At 35.9% G+C, this 21,434-nt stretch overlaps 1 protein-coding gene across 1 annotated transcript in view; it reads left to right on the top strand.

Annotated features, from left to right (window-relative positions):
* LOC132677577 (butyrophilin subfamily 1 member A1-like) overlaps positions 1-21,434 on the top strand; it is a 38,617-nt gene that overhangs the window by 1,685 nt on the left and 15,498 nt on the right. The window contains exons 2-3 of the mRNA XM_078446456.2: positions 9,385-9,468; positions 10,660-10,758. Of these exons, the coding sequence (XP_078302582.2) occupies positions 9,385-9,468; positions 10,660-10,758 (183 nt within the window). The remainder of the gene's footprint in view (positions 1-9,384; positions 9,469-10,659; positions 10,759-21,434) is intronic.

Genomic DNA, 21,434 nt, shown 5'->3' with positions numbered 1-21,434 from the left:
TAAATACTGCTCACTATAAACATAGGGATGCATGTATCCCTTTGAATTAGTGTTTTTATGTTTTTGGAATAAATACCCAGTAATGTGATTACTGGATCATAGGGTAGTTCTATTTTCATTTTTTTGAGAACCTCTATACTATTTTCCAGAGAGGCTGCATCAGTTTACATTTCCACCAACAGTGCAGGAGGGTTTCTACACATCCTCGCCAAAACTTGTTTCTGTGTTTTTTATTTTAGCCATTGTGATAGGTGTGAAATAATATCTCTTTGTAGTTTGAGTTTGTATTTCCCTGATGATGAATGATGTTGAACATATTTTCATGTGTATATATTCTTTGAAGAAATATCTGTTCATGGCTTCTGTACTTTTTAAATTTTTTTTAATGTTTATTTATTTTTGAGAGGGAGAGAGACAGACAGTACGAGAGTAGGGGAGGGGCGGAGAGAGAGGTGGAGACACAGAATCCAAAGCAGGCTCCAAGCTCTGAGCTGTCAGCACAGAGCTCAACGCAGTGCTCAGAACCACAAACCTGGAGATCATGACCTGAGCCAAAGTCGCACACCTAACTGACTGAGCTCCCCACTTCTGCACACTTTAAAAAAATTTTTTTTAACATTTATTTATTTTTGAGAGACAGAGCACAAGCAGGGGAGGGGCAGAGAGGGAGAGAGACACAGAATCTGAAGCAGGCTCCAGGCTCTGAGCTGTCAGCACAGAGCCTGATGTGGGGCCTGAACCCACCAACTGTGAGATCATGACCTGAGCCAAAGTCAGATGCTCAACCAACTGAGCCATGCAGGCGCCCCTCTGCACACTTTTTAATTGGATTTTTTTGGTTTTTGGCTGTTGAGTTGTATAAGTTCTTTATATATTTTGGATACTAAGTGTTTATCGGATATGTCATTTGCAAATACAGTAAAACCTTGGTTTGCGAGCATAATTCATTCTGGAAACATGTTTGTAATCCAAAACACTTGTATATCAAAAAGGATTTCAAGAACAATTGGCTCAGTTGTGATCATGTGACATTTGGTGTCACGTACCACTAGTATTATAAGACATATTTTGTTTATCAAGTTAAAATTTATTAGACATGTTTGCTCATCTTGCAGAACACTTGCAGAACAAGGTACTTGCAATCCAAGGTTTTACATACTTTATTTAATTCCATAGGTTGCCTTTTAGTTTTGTTTATTGTTTCCTTTACTGTACAGAAGCTTTTTATTTTGATGTAGCCCCAATACTTTTTTTGCTTTTATTCCTTTTGCCTCAGGAGAAACATCTAGAAAAATGTTATTATGGCAAATGTCAGAAAAATTACTTCCTGTCCTGTCTTCTAGGACTTTTTATGGTTTCAGGTCCCACATTTAGGTCCTTAATCCATTTTGAGTTTATTTTTGTGTATGGTGTAAGAAAGTGGTTCAGTGTCATTCTTTTGCATGTAGCTGTCCAGTTTTCCCAGCACCATGTATTGAAGAGACTGTCTTTTTCCCATTGGATATTCTTTCCTGCTTTCTCAAAGATTAATTGACCAGGTAATTGCAGGTTTATTTCTTGGCTTTCTATTCTGTTCTATTGGTCTATGTGTCTGGGTTCTTTGTTTTTTTGTTTTTGTTTTTGTTTTTGTTTTTTTGCCAGTACCATATTATTTTGATTACTACAGCTGTATAGCATATCTTGAAATCTGGAATTGTGATACCCCCAGTTTTGTTCTTCTTTCTCAAGATTGCTTTGGTTCTTCAGGGTCTTCAGTACTTTCATTAAAAATTTAAGGCTATTTGTTCTAGTTCTGTGAAATGTTGTTGGTATTTTAATAGGGATTGCATTAAATTTGTAGATTTCCTTGGGTACTGTGAACATTTTAACAATATTAATTCTTCCAATCCATGGAATATTCGTGTCATCTTTAATTTCTGTCATCAGTGTTCTATAGACTTCAGACTACAGTTCCTTTGCCTCCTTGGTTAAGTTTATTCCTAGGCATTTTATTATTTTGATGCAATTGTAAATGGGATTGTTTTCTTAATTTCTCTTTCTTCTACTTCATTATTATTGTATAGAAATGCAACAGATTTCTGTACATTGATTTTGTATCCTGTGACTTTACTGGATTCATTTATCAGTTCTGATAGATTTTTGGTGTAGTCTTTTGGGTCTTCTATCTATAATATTATGTCATCTGCAAATTGTGAAAATTTTACATCTTCCTTGCCAATTTGGATGCCTTTTATTCCTTTTTCTTGTCTGATTGCTATGCTGGCCTCCACTGACATTCATTCAGGTGAGGAAGGGACACATTGTTAGTTGAGTGAAGGTGAATGTCTAGGCTCCTCGATCATTGCTGAATAGTGGGAGAGGAGTACCAGTTTTTTCTTTGTGTTTGGTTGGCATAGGAGAGTTCTTGCCTGAAAAGTTTCTGTCTTGCTATGTTGCTCATTTCTGGGCCTTTGGCATCAAATGGCAGCCTTTCCTCAAGGATGATTTGAGGAATCTTTGCCCATTGACATTTCTGGGTGATTGGTTTCTCCAGTATCCAGTCATGGATATTAGGCAAAAGGAAAACCCAGAAAACTCACATGTATCATTTTTTGAGCCTCAAGGTCCCTAGTCTTTCTACCTTTATCTCTCCACATTTCAGAGTATTCTTGTATTTTTTTACATATATTACAGGGTTTTAGGCTGTAGTTATTATGAGGAAAAGAGAAATGCGTGTCTATTCAGTCTTTCCCCAGAACTATATAATGTCTTGGCTTCTTAATTGACTAATGATATTGTTCCCAATGTCTTCAAGTCTTTAAACAAATGTTCTCACCAAAAGACTAATATACTTGTTTATTTTCTCTAGGCAAATTTTTTGGACTGTTTCAATCAAACACAATTTAATTTAGTTCACCATTGGTCAATGCCTTCTCTTGCTTGACTGAAAAATGAGTACCTGAAACTTATTTTGGTTATAGCCTCAATTTTTTTTTTTATTTTCATGAAGAAATCCTTCTAACATATTTAATTTAAAATTTTAAAAATTTATCTTAGAGTTGCTTTACCATAATTTGAGAATATTGTGATGAGAGCTACTATGGTAATGCCAATGTATGTTTTTATCTTTTTTTCCAGTTTTTATTTTAAATTTCAGTTAGTTGACATATAATGTAATATTAGTTTCATGTGTATAATATAGTGATTCAACAATTCCATACAATACCCAGTGCTCATCACAAGTGTAGTCCTTATTCCTCATCACCTATTTAATACATTCTCCCACCCACCTCCCCTTTGGTAACCATCAACTTTTTCTCTATAGTTAACAGTCTATTTCTTTTGCCTCTCTCTCTCTTTCCCTTTGCTCATTTGCTTTGTTTCTTAAATTCCACACATGAATGAAATCATTTGGTATTTGTCTTTCTCTGACTTATTTCACTACTGCCTAGTTCCATCCATGTTTTTGCAAGTGGCAAGATTTCATTCTTTTTGATGGCTGAGTAATATTCGTGTGTGTGTGTGTGTGTGTGTGTGTGTGTGTGTGTGTGTGTGTACCACATCTTTATCCACTCATCAATGGACACTTGAGCTATTTCCAAATTTGGCTATTGTAAATAATGTTTCTATAAAGATTGGGATGCATGTACCCCTTAGATTTAGTATTTTTGTATTCTTTGGGTGAATACCTAGTAGTGCAATTGCTGGATCATAAATTAGTTCTATTTTTAATTTTTTACAAACCTCCATACTGTTTTCCAGAGCGACTGCACCACTTTGCACTCCCACCAACAGTGCAAGAAGATTCCCCTTTATCCACATCCTTGCAAACACTTCATTTTTGTGTTGTTGATTTTAGCCATTTTGATAGGTGTCAGGTTGTACTTCACGTTGTTCTAATTTGTATTTCCCTGAAGATGAGTGATGTTGAGCATCTTTTCATGTATCTATTGGTCATTTGGATATTTTCTTTGGAAAAATGTCTATTCATGTCTTCTGCCCATTTTTAAATTGGATTATTTATTTTTGGGTGTCAAGCTTTACTAGTTTTTTTTTAATGTTTATTTTTGAGAGAGAGAGAGAGAAAGTGAGCAGGGGAGGGGCAAAGAGAGAGGGAGACACAGAATCCGAAGCAGGCTCCCAGCTCTGAGCTGTCAGCACAGAGCCTGACACAGCACTCAAACTCACCAACTGTGAGATCATGACCTGAGCCAAAGTTGGTTGGACACTTAACCAACTGAGCCACCCAAGTGTCCTTATACTAGTTCCTAATGTATTTTGCATACTAACCCTTTATTGGATATGTAATTTGCAAATATCTTCTCCTATTCCATAGGTTGTCTTCTCGTTTTGTTGGTTGCTTCATTCTCTATGCAAAAGCTTGTTATTTTGCTGTAGTCACAAGAGTTTATTTTTGCTTTTGTTTCCCTTGCCTCAGGAGACATATCTAGAAAGAAGTTGCTATGCCCAATGTCAGAGAAATTACTATCTGTGCTTTCTTCAGGGAATTTTGTGATTTCAGGTCTCACATTCAGGTCTTTATTACACTTTGAGTTATTTTTGTGTGTGGTGAACGAGAAAAGTCCAGTTTCATTCTTTTGCATGTTGTCAGTTTTCACAACATTTGTTGAAGAGATAATCTTTAGCCAGTGGAAATTCTCTCTTGCTTTGTCAGACATTAATTAACCATATACTTGTGGGTTAATTTCTTGGTTTTCTATTCTGTTCTATTGATCAATGTGTCTATTTTTGTGCCAGTACCATACTGTTTTGAATACTACAGATTTGTAATGTAATTTGAAGTCCATAATTGTGATGTCTACAACTTTGCTTTGCTTTTTCAAGGTTGCTTTGCCTATTTGGGGCCTTTTGTGGTTTCATAAAAATTTTAGGATTGCTTGTTTTAGCTCTGTGAAAAATGCTGGTAGTATTTTGGTAGGGATTTCATAACTGTTTAGATTGCTTTGGGTGGTATCGATATTTTAATGATGTTTGTTTTTCTAATCCACAATCATGGAATGTCTTTCCATTTCTCTGTGTCATCTTCAGTTTCTTTCATCAGTGTTTTATAGTTTTCAGGGTACAGTTCTTTCACTTCTTTGGGTAGGCTTATTCCTGGGAATCTTATTGTTTTTGGTGCAACTGTAAATAGGATTGATTTAATTTCTCTTTCTGCTACTTCATTATTGGTGTATAGAAATGAAACAGATTTCTATACATTGATTTTGTGACTTTACTGAATTCATGTATCAGTTCTAGCAGTTTTTTGGTGGAGTCTTTCAAGTTTTCTACATAGAGTATCATGTCATCTGCAAATAATGAGTTTTACTTTTCCTTTGCCTATTTGGATGTCTTTTATTTATTTATTTTTTGTTATTGTTGCCTAATTGCTGTACTAGGACTTCCAGTACTACATGCATAAAAGTGGTAAGAATGGAAATCCCTGTCTTGTTCCTTAATGTAGAGGAAAAGCTCTCAGTTTTTCCCATTGAGGACAATGTTACCTATGGATTTTCCAGTTATGGCCTTTCTTATGTTGAGGGATGTTCCCTCTAAACCTACTATGTTGAGGGTTTTTATCATGAATGGATGTGTACTTTGTCAAATACTTTTTCTGCATCCATTGAAATGTTCCTATGGTTCTTATGCTTTCTTTCATTAAGGTGGTATATCACATTGATTGATTTGAAAATATTAAACCTGAAAATTATTCCCTGAAGCCAAGGAATAAATACCACTTCATGGTGGTGAACGAATTTTTAAATGTATTGTTGGATTTGGTTTGTTAGCATTTTGTTGATTTTTTGCACCTATGTTCATCAGAAATATTGGCCTATAGTGCTCTTTTTTGTGTGGTGTTTTTATCTGGCTTGGTATCAGGGAAATGATACTCATAGAATGAATTTGGAGGCTTTCCTTCCTTTAGTAATTTTTAGAATAGTTTTAGAGGAATAGCTATTAACTCTTCTTCAAATGTTTGGTAGAATTCGCCTGTGAAGCCATCTAGCCTTGGACTTTTGTTGGTTGGGAATTTTTAACTTACTGATTCAATTTCTTTGCTGGTTATTGGTCTATTCAAATTTTCTATTTCTTCATGATTCAATTTTGGTAAGTCATATGTTTCTAGCAATTTATCCATTTCTTCCAGGTTGTATAATTTGTTGGCATGTAATTTTTCATTGTGTTCTCTTGTTTGTATTTCTGTGGTGTTGGTTGTTATTTCTCCTCTCTCATTTTTTATTTTCTTTATTTGAGTCTTCTCTCTCTCTCTCTCTCTCTCTTTCTCTCTCATCTCTCTTATGAGAGTAGTTAGAGGTTTATCAATTTTGCTGATCTTTTCAAAGAACCAGCCCCTGGTTTCATTGATATGTTCTATTGTTTTTTAATTTCTATATCATTTATTTCTGCTCTAATATATATTATTTCCTTCCATCTGCTTGTTTGGGGTTTTGTTTCTTTTTCCTTTTCTAGAGTTTTTAGGTGTAAGATCAGGTTTTCTATTTGAGATTTTTTTCTTTCTTCTTGAGGTAAGCCTGTATTGCAATAAACTTCACTCTTAGTACCACTTTTGCCATGTTCCAAAGGTTTTGGATTATTGTGTTTTCATTTTCATTTGTTTCCATGTACTTTGTGATTTCTTCTTTGATTTCTCGGGTGACACATTCATTGTTTAGTAGTATGTCATTTAACCTCCACATATTTGTGGTCTTTCCAGATATTTTCTTTTGTTGATTTCTAATTTCAGGGAATTGTCAGAAAAGATGCATGGCACAATTTTGATCATTTTAAATTTGTTGACACTTGTTTTGTGCCTTAATATGTGATCTATTCTGGATAATGTTCCATGTGCACCTGAAAGGAATGTGTATTCTGCTGTTTTAGAATAGAATGTTCTGAATATACCTGTTCAGTTCATTTGGCCCAGTGTGTCATTCAATGCTATTGTCTCCTTGATTTATTTTCACTTTAGATGATCCTTCCATTGATATAAGTGGGTTGTTAAAGCCCCTGTTATTATGGATTATTATCCTTTATGTTTGTTATTAATTTGTTTATGTATTTGGGTGCTCTCATATTGGGTGTATAAATATTTACAATTATTATATCTTCTTGTATTGTCCTTTTAATTATTATATTGTGTCCTTCCTGGTCTCTTATTATAGTCTTTGTTTTAAAGACCAGTTTGTTTGATATAAATATTGGTATTCTGGCTTTCTTTTGACATTTATTTGTCTGATAAGGGTTTCTGCATCCCCTCACTTTCAATCTGCTGGTATCTTCAGGTCTAAAATGAGTGTCTTGTGGGTAGCCTATGGATAGGTCTTGGGTTTTTTTAATCCATTCTGACACTCTCTGTCTTTTGATTGGAGCATTTAGTCCATTTACATTCAAAGTAATTACTGATAGATATGTATTTCTTGCCATTTTATTACTGTTTTGTGGTTGTTTCTACAGATTTTCTCTGACCTTTTCTTATCTTTCTCTTTCATACTTTGGTGCTTTTCTATAATGGTATATTTGGATTTTCTTTCTCTTTATTCTTTGCATGTTTATTAGTGTTTTTTGATATATTAGTTTTTGCATATAACAGTCTATATTAAGTTGATGGTCATTTAAGATTGAAGACATTCTTTTCTCCTATCCTCCCCGTTATAGGTGTATGTTACCATATTTTATATCCTTTTATTATGAGTTCCTTAACTGATTTTTTATAGAAATGCTCATTTTAATGTTTTTGTCTTTTCTACTGTCACTTTTGGTCTCTCCTTTCCAATCAAAGAGTTACCTTTAATATTTCTTGCAGGGCTGGTTTAGTGATCATGAACTCCTGTAGTTTTTGTTTGTCTGGGAAACTCTGTATCACTTCTTGTATTCTGAAGGATAGCTGTACTGGATAGAGTATTCTTGGCTGCAGATTTCTCCCATTCATCACTTTGAATATATCTCTTCTGGTTTGCCAAGTTTCTGTTGAGAAATATCCAGCTAGACTTATGGGTCTTCCCGTCCCAAAAGAAGTTAATAACTGTTTTTTGTTCTGCTGCTTTTAAGATTTTTTTTTACACTATATTTTTCAAATTTATTTACAATATGTCTTGGTATTGGGGCACCTGAGTGGCTCAGTTGGTTGAACATCCTACTTTGCCTCAGGTCATAATCTTGTTATTCATGAGTTCGAGCCCTGCATCAGGCTTGCTGTTGTTAGTGCAGAGCCTACTTCAGATCCTCTGAACCCCCTCTCTCCTTGCCCCTCCCCCACTTTCACTCTCTCTCAAAAATAAATAAACATTTAAAAAAGAAAAAAAACAATATGTCTTGGTGTTCGTCTGCTTTTGTTGATTTTGATGGGAGTTCTCTGTTCCTACCAGATCTGGATGTCTGTTTCCTTCCCCAGATTTGGGAAGTTTTCAGTTATTATTTCTTCAAATAAGTTTTCTGCTTTTCTCTTTGGCAACTCCTATAATACAAATTATGTTTGTTATGTTTGATGGAGTCACTGAGTTCCCTAAGTCTATTCTCCTCTTACATAATTCTTCCTTTTCTCTTTTGTTCAGCTTCATTATTTTCCATTATATTGTTTTCTAGGTTGCTGATTCATTCCTCTGCTTCTTCTAGCCTGCTATGCATTGTGTCAAGCCTGTTTCTAATCTCATTTATTGCATTCTTTGCCTCTGATTCTTTTTTTACTTCTTACATCTGTGGTAATGGTCTCCCTGATGGCTTCTTTTCTCAACCCCAGTGAATATCCTTATGACTGTTGCTTTAAATTCTCCATTAGGCATGTTACTTATATCTATTTCAGTCTAGATCTCTGGCTATGGCTTTATCTTGTTCTTTCATTTGGCATTCCTCCATCTTCACATTTTGTCTCAGTCTCTGCCTTCTTCTCTGTGTTAAAAAAGCCAGTTATGTGTCCTGCCCCTGAAAGTAATGGCCTTATGAAGAAGAGGTCATGCAGTTTCCAGGGCCTGGAACTTCAGGGAATGTCTCTTGTGTGCTGCATGCACTCTGCTGTTGTGTTTTGGCTGCTCTGTCCTTCAGACCAGGAAGTAGTACACAGAGGCTTTCTTTGCCTGCTGTTCGCAATGTTTGGTCCTTGGCCTGAATGTGGCCTGTTTTAACTAGGTGCACTCTGGTCTGCTTGTGAAATGAGACCTGTTACCTCCTCCACTGGAGGAGCTCCAGCTCCACTGGAACTGAAATTCTGCAAAATTCTCTGATTGAGAGACATAATGTGGGCAAAAGTTTGTGCTGTCTTCTGGGGAAGGGTCCTGCTGTGCTGGGATCTAAATGAGCTTGACTGAGAAGGGCGGTTCCACCACAGTACAAGGGGATGGGGCTTGGTGTATGCAAGTTAAGTAACCAGTGATGGCATTGTGCCAGTTACCATATGTTGTATGTCCATAGGTTGTTTGCCTTCTCTCCAAGAGCAGCCCCAATGTCTGCAGGGTCTTCTGGAGCCAAGCCCACTGATGACAATTAAAGTCCAGGGTAAGTTCTGATCACAAGAACTCATGAAATTCAGTCCCTCTCACTTTCCAAGCCAATGGCTATGGGAAACATTCTCCTTGTTTATTCCCCTGTGTGCTCCTCTCTCACACACACACTTCTCCATGGTCAGGGCTCCCTTCCCTTTATAGCAGCCAGTATTCATTTCTCCCCTAAGTCACATCTCTGCATTTCCTACCTTCTTCAATGTGGTCTCTCCTCTACCTTTAGTTGTGGAGTTTGTTCTGCTAGTCTTCAGGTCAATTTCTGAGGTATTTAAAATGATTTGATAGTTATCTAAGTGGCATTCATGGTCTGAGGTAAGCCTAGGGTCCTCTTACTATGCCACCATCTTCCCTCTATGTTGTTTTCTTTTAGAACAGCTATAATGCTCTTACATAATAAATACATATAATTCAGTAAGAAAATAACCCACACTCCAATATACTTTAAAATTTTTCATTCAAATCCTACTTTTATCTTCTTTCCTTATTTTGACATGACTGGCATTCCCTGCTAATAAAACAAAGACATATAATAAAGTGTTGCTGTGGTGTGATAGTCTAGCCATTCAAATGATGCTCAATTATAACTGTATCACTGCACTACAAGCAGTCTTGATTGCAGCTACTCATCTTTATTATTGTAGTGCAAAACAGTTATAGACTATACACTAAGATTGAACATAGATGAGTTCTACGGGCACTAAAATTTGAATTTCACATTTTTGCATCACGTTTTTTTCATTTTTTTTCAATGATTTTAAAATGTGAAATCTATTCTGAAATCACAAGCCTTCCAAAAATACGTGTCAGACTTCATTTGGTTTGTGGACCAAAGTCTGACTATATCAATTTTGGCTTCATAGAGTATAGCAAAGTGATGAGGAGACACATGGAATTTGGCAGAGATTCCCTCATTTACTGTGAGGTGTCCGCACTCAGGGTTCTTCAAAACCCATGGGATAACCCTTGGTTTACCCTCAAATACTCAATCCTATGCTGTCTTCTCAGTGGCTGTTGTGATCTGCTGCTGTAGTGTTTGGGAGAAATGGGATCCCTGAGCTTTATCTATAAAGATTGAAACTTGCTCAGAGACCTACGGGTTACCTGAATTATAAAACTTCTATTGTAGAAACAGCAATAAAGTTGGTCCAGATGTCAATAAGGAAATTTTCTGTCATTCATTTTTCAGAATTCCACCCTGAAGCAGATGTAAACACCTATCCTCTCTTACGTCTAGGGATCATCATTTTTATTATTTTCCTGTGCAAAAACGAATATGGTAATAGTGGTAAGTTAGTTAACATGTAAAGTCATGGTATCATAAGGGTTCATTACTCTGACCAATTTTGACATGGTTCCTGAATGATGATTATAACAGAGATGAGGGGAATCTGCCTTCTCATTATAAAAACAGAATTAGAAGTAAGAGATGTGACAGTCTCACTTTATTGTTTACTTTTTACTTTTTCACATTTATTTCTAAGCCACATAATTAAGAGAGATTTTGAAAAACTGCAATTCATCAAGTATTTCATTCTCAAAATTGTAAAGTTTCTCAAAACATGTCTTTAAAATTAACAGTATAAATAATGTTTAACAGGAAAATCTGTAATATTTGAATTACTTATGAAATATTTGATTATTTTGATAATAAGTCATTGAAAGAAGATTCTCTCAGTCTCTCTGTCTTGTTATTTCAACTGTTAGGATTAGAAATAACTTGGGGCACCTGGGTGGCTCAGTCAGTTGAGTGTCCAACTCTTGATTTTGGCTCTGGTCATGATCTCACGTTCATGAAATCGAGCCCCATGTCTGGCTCTGCACTGACAGTGTGAAGCTTGCTTGGGAATCTCTCTCTCTCCCTCTCTCTCTGCCCCTACCCTGCTCACATGTGCACCTGTGCTTTCTCTTTTCTCTCGGAAAAATAAGCAAATAAACTTGAAAAAAAAAAAGAAATAACTGGTTGAAGTTGTAAAGAGTTTGAACTCTAAAGAGTTCTCTAAAGAGCTCTGTAGAGTCCTTTATATATAAAGAAGAATTTTAATAATAGGATCTTTCTCATTATTGAGTATTTTTATAAAGAAATTTCACTACCACTGATAGCATGTAATCAAAATCTTAATGGTCATATAAATAAATTATTTTCTTGATTAGAGAATAGTTCTTCTATTACAGAATGGATTCCTAAGCTAGATGGAGGATTAAAATATATCATAAATAATGTGAAAGTGTAAAAAAGAAATCTTAAAATCTCAAGCAAGATTTATGGGGAATTGTTAAAAAATCTTTACCACATATTTTTCAGAATTTTTACAATTTATAGTTTTTACTATTTCCAAAAAAAAAATTCCTACTTAAAAAAGATATACTCTGCAGTGCCTACAAATTAAAAAATCCTGAATATGCATAAATTTACAAGTGAATAAGTTGGGATTTATTTCAATATAGATTCATAGAAGGCAATAGGAATCAGTGATTATTAATGAATGAAATCCTATACAATATATTGTATTCTGAAAACAAACACACTGGATTTAAATAAATGCTATTAAATAAAAGCAAGACAAAATTTTTAAAAAATTCAATTTAAATGAATAAACATATAGTCAACTTAACGATAAAAATGGATATTGATACAAAACAGGAAGCAAAATTTGAATAAATATATTTTAAAGTTCCTAATAATACAGGGTGCCTGGGGGGCTCAGTCAGTTGAACATCTGACTTTGGCTCAGGTCATGATCTCGCGGTTTGTGAGTTCGAGCCCCGCGTCGGGCTCTGTGCTGACAGCTCAGAGCCTGGAGCAGGCTTCTGATTCTGTGTCTCCCTCTCTCTCTGCCCCTCCCCCACTCACACTCTGTCTCTCTCTCCTTCAAAAATAAATAAACATTAAAAAATTTTTTTTTAAGTTCCTAATACATTAAAACAATAAACATACTATTAGAATCTGGTACAAAGTATATAGTCACACAATCTAATTTAAGGAATCAGGCACAATATCTGTATGAGGACTAATTGCAACTATTTCACTGAAGATGATTATAAAGCAGGCATCAGGAAAGCTGCTGTTCTAAAAGCTGTTGTGAAGGGCACCTGGGCGGGTCAGTCAGTTAAGCGTCCATCCTAAGGTTCAGGTCATGAGCTCAAGGCTTGTGGGTCTGAGCCCTGATTCAGGCTCTGTGCTGACAGCTTGGAGCCTGGAGCCTGCCTTGGATTCTGTGTCTCCCTCACTCTCTCTCCCTCCCCGGCTCATGTACTGTGTGTCTCTCTCTCTCTCTCTCTCTCTCTCAAAAAATAAATAAACATTAAAAAAAAAATTAAAAGCTGCTGTGATATAAGCAATGGACTGGTTTTTCTTTGTGTGGCTCTTATAAATCATCACAACTCTAATGGGTAATATTCAGACCTATAGCATTGCAAAGATTCTGCACGGTCAACCTCAGATATAAAAATCAACCAGTCATATCCATGTGTTCTTATGTTAGTCTTCACCATGCTGCATATGCACTGGACATGGAACCACTAAAATCCTCCAATGACCTTCTCCATGAAATGGATGGGTTTAGGGCTGGCTTCACAGATACACAACTTATGCAATTGTTCAGGGCCCACTGCTGAGAATGCCCTCTGCTTGGTATAATGCTGTGCTTTCACTATGCTGGACTTTCAGTAAGTTTGTCTTTGAATATCTGTTTTATAAATAAAGTCCAATGAGGTAATAGACCATGCATATGAGCAGAGGAAGCAGCACACAGTTGTGCTCCAGCAGCAGTCCACACACAGTGGGGTCAGGCCTCTGGCTAACACAGGCAATGCACAAACACTTTAATTGGCGTAATGCGTATCCAAATGCCTGTGGCAAGCAGAATACCATGGGGCCAAGGAAGTGACTGGCACAGGCTTACAAATAGTAACAAAAGTTAAAGACTGTCACATTCAATTTATAAAAGAAACTTATGTTTATACAAAACTTTGGATGGACCAGTTATTAATGAAGACTATATTTAAAACAAATTTTTTAAATGTTTATTTATTTTTGAGAAAGAGAGAGACGGAGCATGAGTGGGGGAGGGGCAGAGAGAGAGGAGACACAGAATTCGAAGCAGGCTCCAGTCTCTGAGCTGTCAGCACAGAGCCCAACATGGTGCCTGAACCCACGAACCGAACCATGAGATCATGACCTGAGGTGAAGTCAGATCCTTAACTGACTGAGTCATCCAAACGCCCCAATGAAGAAGACTATTTTTAAGTTAATTTACCTTGGAATTAAAGATCCAGCATTACAGTGCATAAAAAGACATTTTGAGTTATAAACAAATCATGAAGCCACTTTCAGTTTCTTGTACAGCATACACATTACCGAACATGTCAGAGAAACATCAAAATGCCATTACATAAATTTATCTTTAAGGTCAGGACCTCCTGAATGGCAGAGTGAGGATCTCCATAAATACACTTCTCCAAAAAAAGCAATGAAACACTGGCCAAATGGTCAAAATCAGAACTCTGGAAGTTAACCATGATGTACAACAATTCAGGGAGTATTTATTCGGGAAACTGCTGAAATTCTTAAGAACAGTAGGAGTTTGTGCCTTGTAACTTGGCCTGCTCCTAACTTGGCTTGCTCCTATCCCTCTCTCTCCAACTCTGTGGTAGCCTTTAAAATAGCAGCCTTGCAACCATGGTAGCTGTGAAACAGAAGCCTTAAGACAACCAGAATATGGCCAGATTGACCTGTTTCATAGCTCCCTGGAAAAGCACCTTTCACTGGACATTGTCATTATTTGATCTGGTTTAGAAATTCTTTCATTGGAAAAACCCTATCCTCAGGGAATTTGTCAAAAACAATCAACTGCATATTTTTACATCTACCTAAAAATATGATATCAGTCAGGCAAGTAAGAGGCAGAACAAAACTTTTAAAGGAAGATCTGGGCAATGAGATGTCCAAAGGACACTTTGAAAAACTCTTGATTTGGAAATCTAGAAAACTGCATGCATGTGCAGGGCTATGTGCATGTCCAGGAGAGCCTAAGAGGTCCCCAATATCTCAGCTCTGGTTGACTGAGGCTGGAAACGGAAAGCGAAGGCTAAAGCCAAGTTATAAACTTTCTGAGCATCACAGGCATCCCCTAACACACACAGAGCCCCTTAGCAAAAAGTGGGAAATGTTTTGGCTCAAAGCAGTAGTAACAAAATCTCTGACCGATCGTTAACTGACCAGTAAGCTAAGTGTTCAGAGACTTCAGTGGCTACACACTACATGGAATTCAGACTTCACAGAGTTACGAAAACCACTAACCAAATAAAGAGCAACAACAACATGCCTTGGGGAGGGAGAGGAATCAGATTTCCAGAGTTGACACAGTATATTTTCTAACACTTCTGGTTTTTATCCAAAAATTAGGAGACACAAAGAATCAGGAAAGTATGGCCCACATGCAGAAAAAAAAAAGACAGAAACTGTCCTGGGGTGGAGGGAGTGGGTCAGTGTTGGACTTATTAGACAAAGATTTTTAAATAAGTTATTATAAATATATCAAAGCTTGCAAGGAAACCAATTCTTTGAGTTAAATAATTAAAGGCAAGTATGACAGTGATGCCCATCAAACAGATAATAAAGATAGAGAGTAAAGAGATATTATAGAAACTTTTTGTTGAAAAGTGCAAAAAGAATATTTTCTTTCAAGTGCAAATGAGTATTAAGAAGAATAGACCTTATGCTAACCCATAAAACAAGTACTAATATATTTTAAAAGATGAAATCATATACAACATGTTCTTTGACTACAGTGAAGTTATTTTACAAATCAGCAACAGAAGGAAATTTGAGAACAAACATTAGGCACATAAGTTATTATTTTATTTAATTTTTTAATTTTAATATTTTAAACTTTATTTATTTGAGAGAGAGAAGGAGTGCACATGTATGCACAGGGGAGGGGCATAAAGAGAGGGAGAGAGAGAGAGAGAGAGAATCCCAAGCAAGCTCTGCACTGTCAGCACGGAGCCCAATGCGGGGCTCGAACTCACAAACTATGAGATCATGACATCAGCCAAAGTTGGATGCTAAATCAAGTGAGCCACCCAGGCACCCCAGGTACATAGGTTTTTTAAATATCCAATGGGTCAAAGATGAAATTTTAAGGAAAATAAAATATTTTCATTTGAATAAAAATTAAAACACACTTTCATTCAATTTCATGACTGAGAATGGTATATCCATTGCATGGGTGTACCAGATTTGGTTTATCCATTTCTCTGTCAATAGATTCTTCAATTCTTCCTGCATCTTTTGCCTACTGTTAACAGTGCTGCTATGACTATTTCTGAATGAGTGTTTGAATACTTGTTTTTAATATTTCCGGGGCATATACTGAAGAGTAATTTTCTGGGTCATATGGCATTATATGTTTAACTTTTTTGGAGAAACATCAAAGTGTTTTTCACAGCAGCAGCACCACTTTACATTCCCACCAGCAATGTACTAGTTTGGATTTCCCAACATCCTCCAGAACACCTGCTGTTCTCCATTTTACAAAAAATTACAGTAGTCCAATTGCATATGAAGTGGTAACTCATTGTGTTTTGATTTGTATCTTCCTAATGACTAATGATATTGAGCATCTCTTCATGTGCTTAATGACCTCCTTGGACAAATGTCTGTTCAAGTCCTTTACACATTTTTTAAAAAAGGGTTGTGGTTTTTTTATTGATGAGTTATAAGAGTTCTTTATACATTCTTACTACTAGGTTCTTATCAGATATATAATTTCCAAATATTTTCTCTCAGTCTACAGATTGTTTTTTAACTTTTTTTGACAGAATTCTGTGATGCACGAAATTTTTAATTTATGAAGTCTAATTTATCTACTCTTTCTCTTGTGCTTTTTGGTGTTTTTTTTCAATATATGAAATTTATTGTCAAGTTGGTTTCCATACAACACCCAATGCTCATCCCAAAAGATGCCCTCTTCAATACCCATCACCCACCTTCCCCTCCCTCCCACCCCCCATCAACCCTCAGTTTGTTCTCAGTTTTTAAGACTCTCTTATGCTTTGGCTCTCTCCCACTCTAACCTCTTTTTTTTCCTTCCCCTCCCCCATGGGTTTCTGTTAAGTTTCTCAGGATCCACATAAGAGTGAAACCATATGGTATCTGTCTTTCTCTGTATGGCTTGTTTCACTCAGCATAACACTCTCCAGTTCCATCCACGTTGCTACAAAAGGCCATGTTTCATTCTTTCTCACTGCCACGTAGTACTCCATTGTGTATATAAACCACAATTTCTTTCTCCATTCATCAGTTGATGGACATTTAGGCTCTTTCCATAATTTGGCTATTGTTGAGAGTGCCGCTATAAACATTGGGGTACAAGTGCCCCTATGCATCAGTACTCCTGTATCCCTTGGGTAAATTCCTAGCAGTGCTATTGCTGGGTCATAGGGAAGATCTATTTTTAATTTTTTGAGGAACCTCCACACTGTTTTCCAGAGCGGCTGCACCAGTTTTCATTCCCACCAACAGTGCAAGAGGGTTCCCATTTCTCCACATCCTTTCCAGCATCTATAGTCTCCTGATTTGTGTTTGTGCTTTTTGTGCCATTTATAAGAATCCATGGCCAAAACCAAAGTCATGAAGAGGTATCTCTATGTTTTCTTTTTCTTTTCTTTTTTTAAATTCTTTAATGTTTATTTATTTTAGAGAGGGAGAGAGAGAGAGAGAGAGAGAGAGAGAGAGAGAGAGAGAGAGAGCAGGGGCAGGGGAGGGGCAGAGAGAGAGGGAGAAACACAGAACTTGAAGTGGGCTCCAGGCTCCATGCTGTCAGCACAGAGCCAGATGTGGGGCTTGAACTCACGAACTGTGAGATCATGACCTGAGCTGAAATCAGACACTTAACCGATTGAGCCACCCAGGCGCCCCTCTCTATGTTTTCTTATAAAAGCTTTATAATTTTAGTTCCTGAATTTAGGTTTTTGATCCATTTTAAGTTAATGTACTTTATTTGGGGCGGCCAGAGTCCAACTTCGTTCTTTTGCATGTGGACATCTAGTTGTTTCAACACAATTTGTTGAAGAGATTATTCTGTTCTTATAGAATTGCCTTGGTATCTTTACTAAAAATCAATTGATACTAGATTTATCAGATCAGTTTTGAATTTTTGATTCTATTCCATTGGTCTATATATCTATCTTTATCTCAGTACCAGACTGTTTTGATCATTGTTGCTTTGCAGTTAGTATTAAAATCAGAAAGTTTTAGTCCTCCAAGTTTATTTTTTTCTTTTTTATGATTGTTTTGGCTATTTTGGGTCCCTTACACTTTCATAAGAACTCTAGTATCAGTGCTTCCATTTCTGTAAAAATAATAATAATAATAAATTAATTAATTAATTAATAATTCTTGGGATTTGATAACAATTGCATTGAATCTGTAGATCTTTTTGGGGAGTATTGCCATATTAGTAATATGAAGTCTTCCATTTAGTGAACATGGGAGATCTTTACATTTATTTAGGCACATGTTATTTTAGAAATGCTTTCTACTTTTAAATGTACAAGACCTCTGCCCCCTTGGTTAAATTTATTCCTTTTTTTTTCTTTCATGAGCTATTGTTAATGGAATTGTTTTCTTAATCTCAATTTTGGATAGTTTATTGCTTATGTATAGGGGTAAAACCATTTGTATGTTGATCTCATATTCTTCAAATTTGCTGAACTTGTTTAAAAAAATGACCAGAAAAAGGTGGTCTACCAGAACAGAAGAGCTTTTTGACAACACCCACCTTATTCTAGGGCAAATAACAACTGTTTCCCCCAACTTCCCAATACTTTCAGCTTACTTTAAGGAAGAATTAAGCTTCCACTCCTAGCTAGCAGCATAAGGCAGAAGGAGGCTGTACAAAGATGTATTGGGCAGCACTCTGTTTTCATTCCACACTGGTGTCTGTGGGATCCAGCTAAGCTTTCATCCCTGTATAGCAGAGAGATGAGGTGAGGCCATGCTCTGCTTTCCCCAGGAAAGTATCAGTGGGACTAAGGGATAAGCTGAATTGCATTTCCACTAGTAGCAAATGTGGCAGTGATAGTCAGCACTCTGTTTCTACCTGCAACCAATAGGAAACTGAACTTCCAGTCCCATCCTGGAAACACGTTATACATAAATCGCGTGACTGCCTGCCAGTAAAAAAGAATAAATAGAATCCACAGCCTCACAACTTAATGCCCAAAGTGTCTAGAATAAAATAAAAATTTCACCCTTCATGTCAAAATCAAAGGCAATCACACCTGAACAACAGTGGACAATTGACAGAAACCAACACTGAGATGACACAGGTATTGGAGGTACCTGACATGGATGGCAGAGTTTCAATAATAAAAATGATTCAATGAGCAATTAAAACTCTTGAAATAAGGAAAAATGGAAAAATTTAGGAGAGAAATAGATTTCATAAATAACCAAAGGAAAATTTTAGAACTAAAAAATATAATAACAAATAGAAAAATTACTTGATCTCAATGCATGCTAAATTTAAGATGACAGAGGAAGGAAACTAAACTTAAAGATAGATCAATAGAAATTACCTTATCAGGGAAAAAGTGAGAAAACAAAGAAACAGGGACTTGGAACATGTGGACATTATAAAAGTAATCTATTGTTTGTGTTATCAGAGTCCTCAGAGAGATTACAGAGTATGGGGATGAAAACAAATATAGACAAGATAATGGTGAAATGTAAAACTGTACAGATTCAAGATACTGAAATGTCCACAAATGGGATAAACTTAAAGAAACCCACAATGAAATCTCACTACACATCTTTAGAATGGCTAACATTTAAAGACAAAACAGAAAAATATCCAGTGATGGTGAGAGTGTGAGGAAACTAGATTTATAACATTGCTGGTGAGCATGTAAAATGGTACAGCCATCTATTAAGTAATGTGGCATTTTCTTATAAAAACAAATATGCACTATTGTGTAAATAAAAAATCACACAGGCATTTATTCTAAAGAATAAAGAAATAAAAACTTATGCTCACACAGAATCTTCTATGCAAATATTCAGAACAATTTTACTTGTATTAGCAAAAAAAAATGGAAACAAAATAAATACCCTTCAATAAATTAATAGTCAAATAAACTGTGGCAAATGAGTACAGTGAATACTATTCAGCAATAAAATGGAGTAGACCATTGATTCATACAACAAATATGATGGACTTCAATGGCATTGTGCTTAGTGGACAAAAAAGTCTATCTCAAAAGATTATGTAATGTATGATTCCATTAGTATAACATCTGAAAAATGACAAAAATACAGAGATAGAATATAGATTAGTGGTTGCCAGGGGACAGGGAAGAGCAAGGGTGGGGAGTGGGAATATAAAGAGACTGCACAAGAGATTTCCTTTGTAGTTATGGGCTAGTTTTATATCTTGATTGTGGTTTCTTGGGTGTATAGATGAGAGAAATTGCATTCACACACACACACGCACACACACACACACATACACATCAATGCATGGAAAAATGATGAAACTCAAATGTGGCATGCTGTATACTTAACAGTATTATACCCATGTCAATTTTTTGGCTTTGATATTTTGCTACAATTATATAAGATGTTTTCTATCATTAGCAGAGTCTGGGTAAAGGATACACAGGGCTTTATACAAACATTTTAAAAAGAGGGGAAAACTATGGTTGCTGTACTACATGAGGTAAATAAAAAGACTAGAAATGAAAGAATGAAAATTCATAGCAGAGAAATAGAAACTAGAAAAATAGTTAAATCAAAATTTGGGAACTGAAAAATATAATATCTGAAATTTAATTACTGCATTAGCACCATAGCAGAATGTAGATGATAAGCAAAAAGACCAGAAAATGGAATACAAAACCACAGAATTTTCCTATCTGAAGAACAGTAATGAAAATATATTGAAACAATGAACAAAGCTGTGGAGGAAGTGTGAGATAATATTAAAAGTTCTATTATGCTAAGCAAAATAAGTCAGTCAGAGAAAGACAAATGCCATATGATTTCACTCATATGTAGGATTTAAGAAACAAAACAGATGAACATTAAGAGAAAGGAAGGAAAAACAAAATAAAAACAGAGAGGGAGGCAAACCATAAGAATCTCTTAAATACAGAGAACAAACTGAGGGTTGCTGGAGGGGAAGTGGGTGGGGGGGGATGGGCTAAATGGGTGATGGGCATTAAGAAGGGCACTTGTTCAGATGAGCACTGGGTGTCATATGTAAGTGATGAATTACTGGTTTCTACTCCTGAAACCAATATTACACTGTAGGTTAAGTAACTGGAATTTAAATAAATAATATTTTTTTTTAATCTGTAAAAAAGAAAGTTCTAATGCAGGAAACAGTCAACAAAACTAAAAGACAGCCTACTGGATGGGGAAAGATATTTGCAAATGGCATATCTGATAAAGAGTTAGTATCCAAAATACATAAAGAACTTATAAAACTGAACACCCAAAAAATAAATCATGCAATTAAAAAATGAATAGAAGACATAAACAGAAATTTCTCCAAAAAAATATACAGATGGCCAACAGACACATGAAAAAATGCTCAATATCTCTCTTTATCAGGGAAATGCAAATCAAAACTACAATGAGATATTACCTAACACCTGTCAGAATGGCTAAAATGAAAAACCCAAGAAACAACAAGTGTTGGTGAGGATGTAGAGAAAAAGGAACCCTCATGCACTGTTGGTGGGAATGCAAACTGGTGCACCCACTCTGGAAAATAGTATGGAAGTTCCTCAAAAAGTTAAAAATGGAACTACCCTATGACCTTGCAATTGTCCTACTGGATATTTACTAAAGAATACAAAAATACTAATTCAAAGTGATGCATGCATGCCTATGTGTAACAGCATTATTTACAATAGCTGAAATTATGGAAGCAGCCCAAGTCTCCATCAATAAAT

Source organism: Panthera onca, chromosome B2, assembly GCF_046562875.1.
Source record: "Panthera onca isolate mPanOnc1 chromosome B2, mPanOnc1 haplotype 2, whole genome shotgun sequence".
NCBI lineage: Eukaryota > Metazoa > Chordata > Mammalia > Carnivora > Felidae > Panthera > Panthera onca.
Note: the sequence above shows the minus strand (reverse complement) of the source record. Positions and strands in the feature narration are given on the sequence as shown.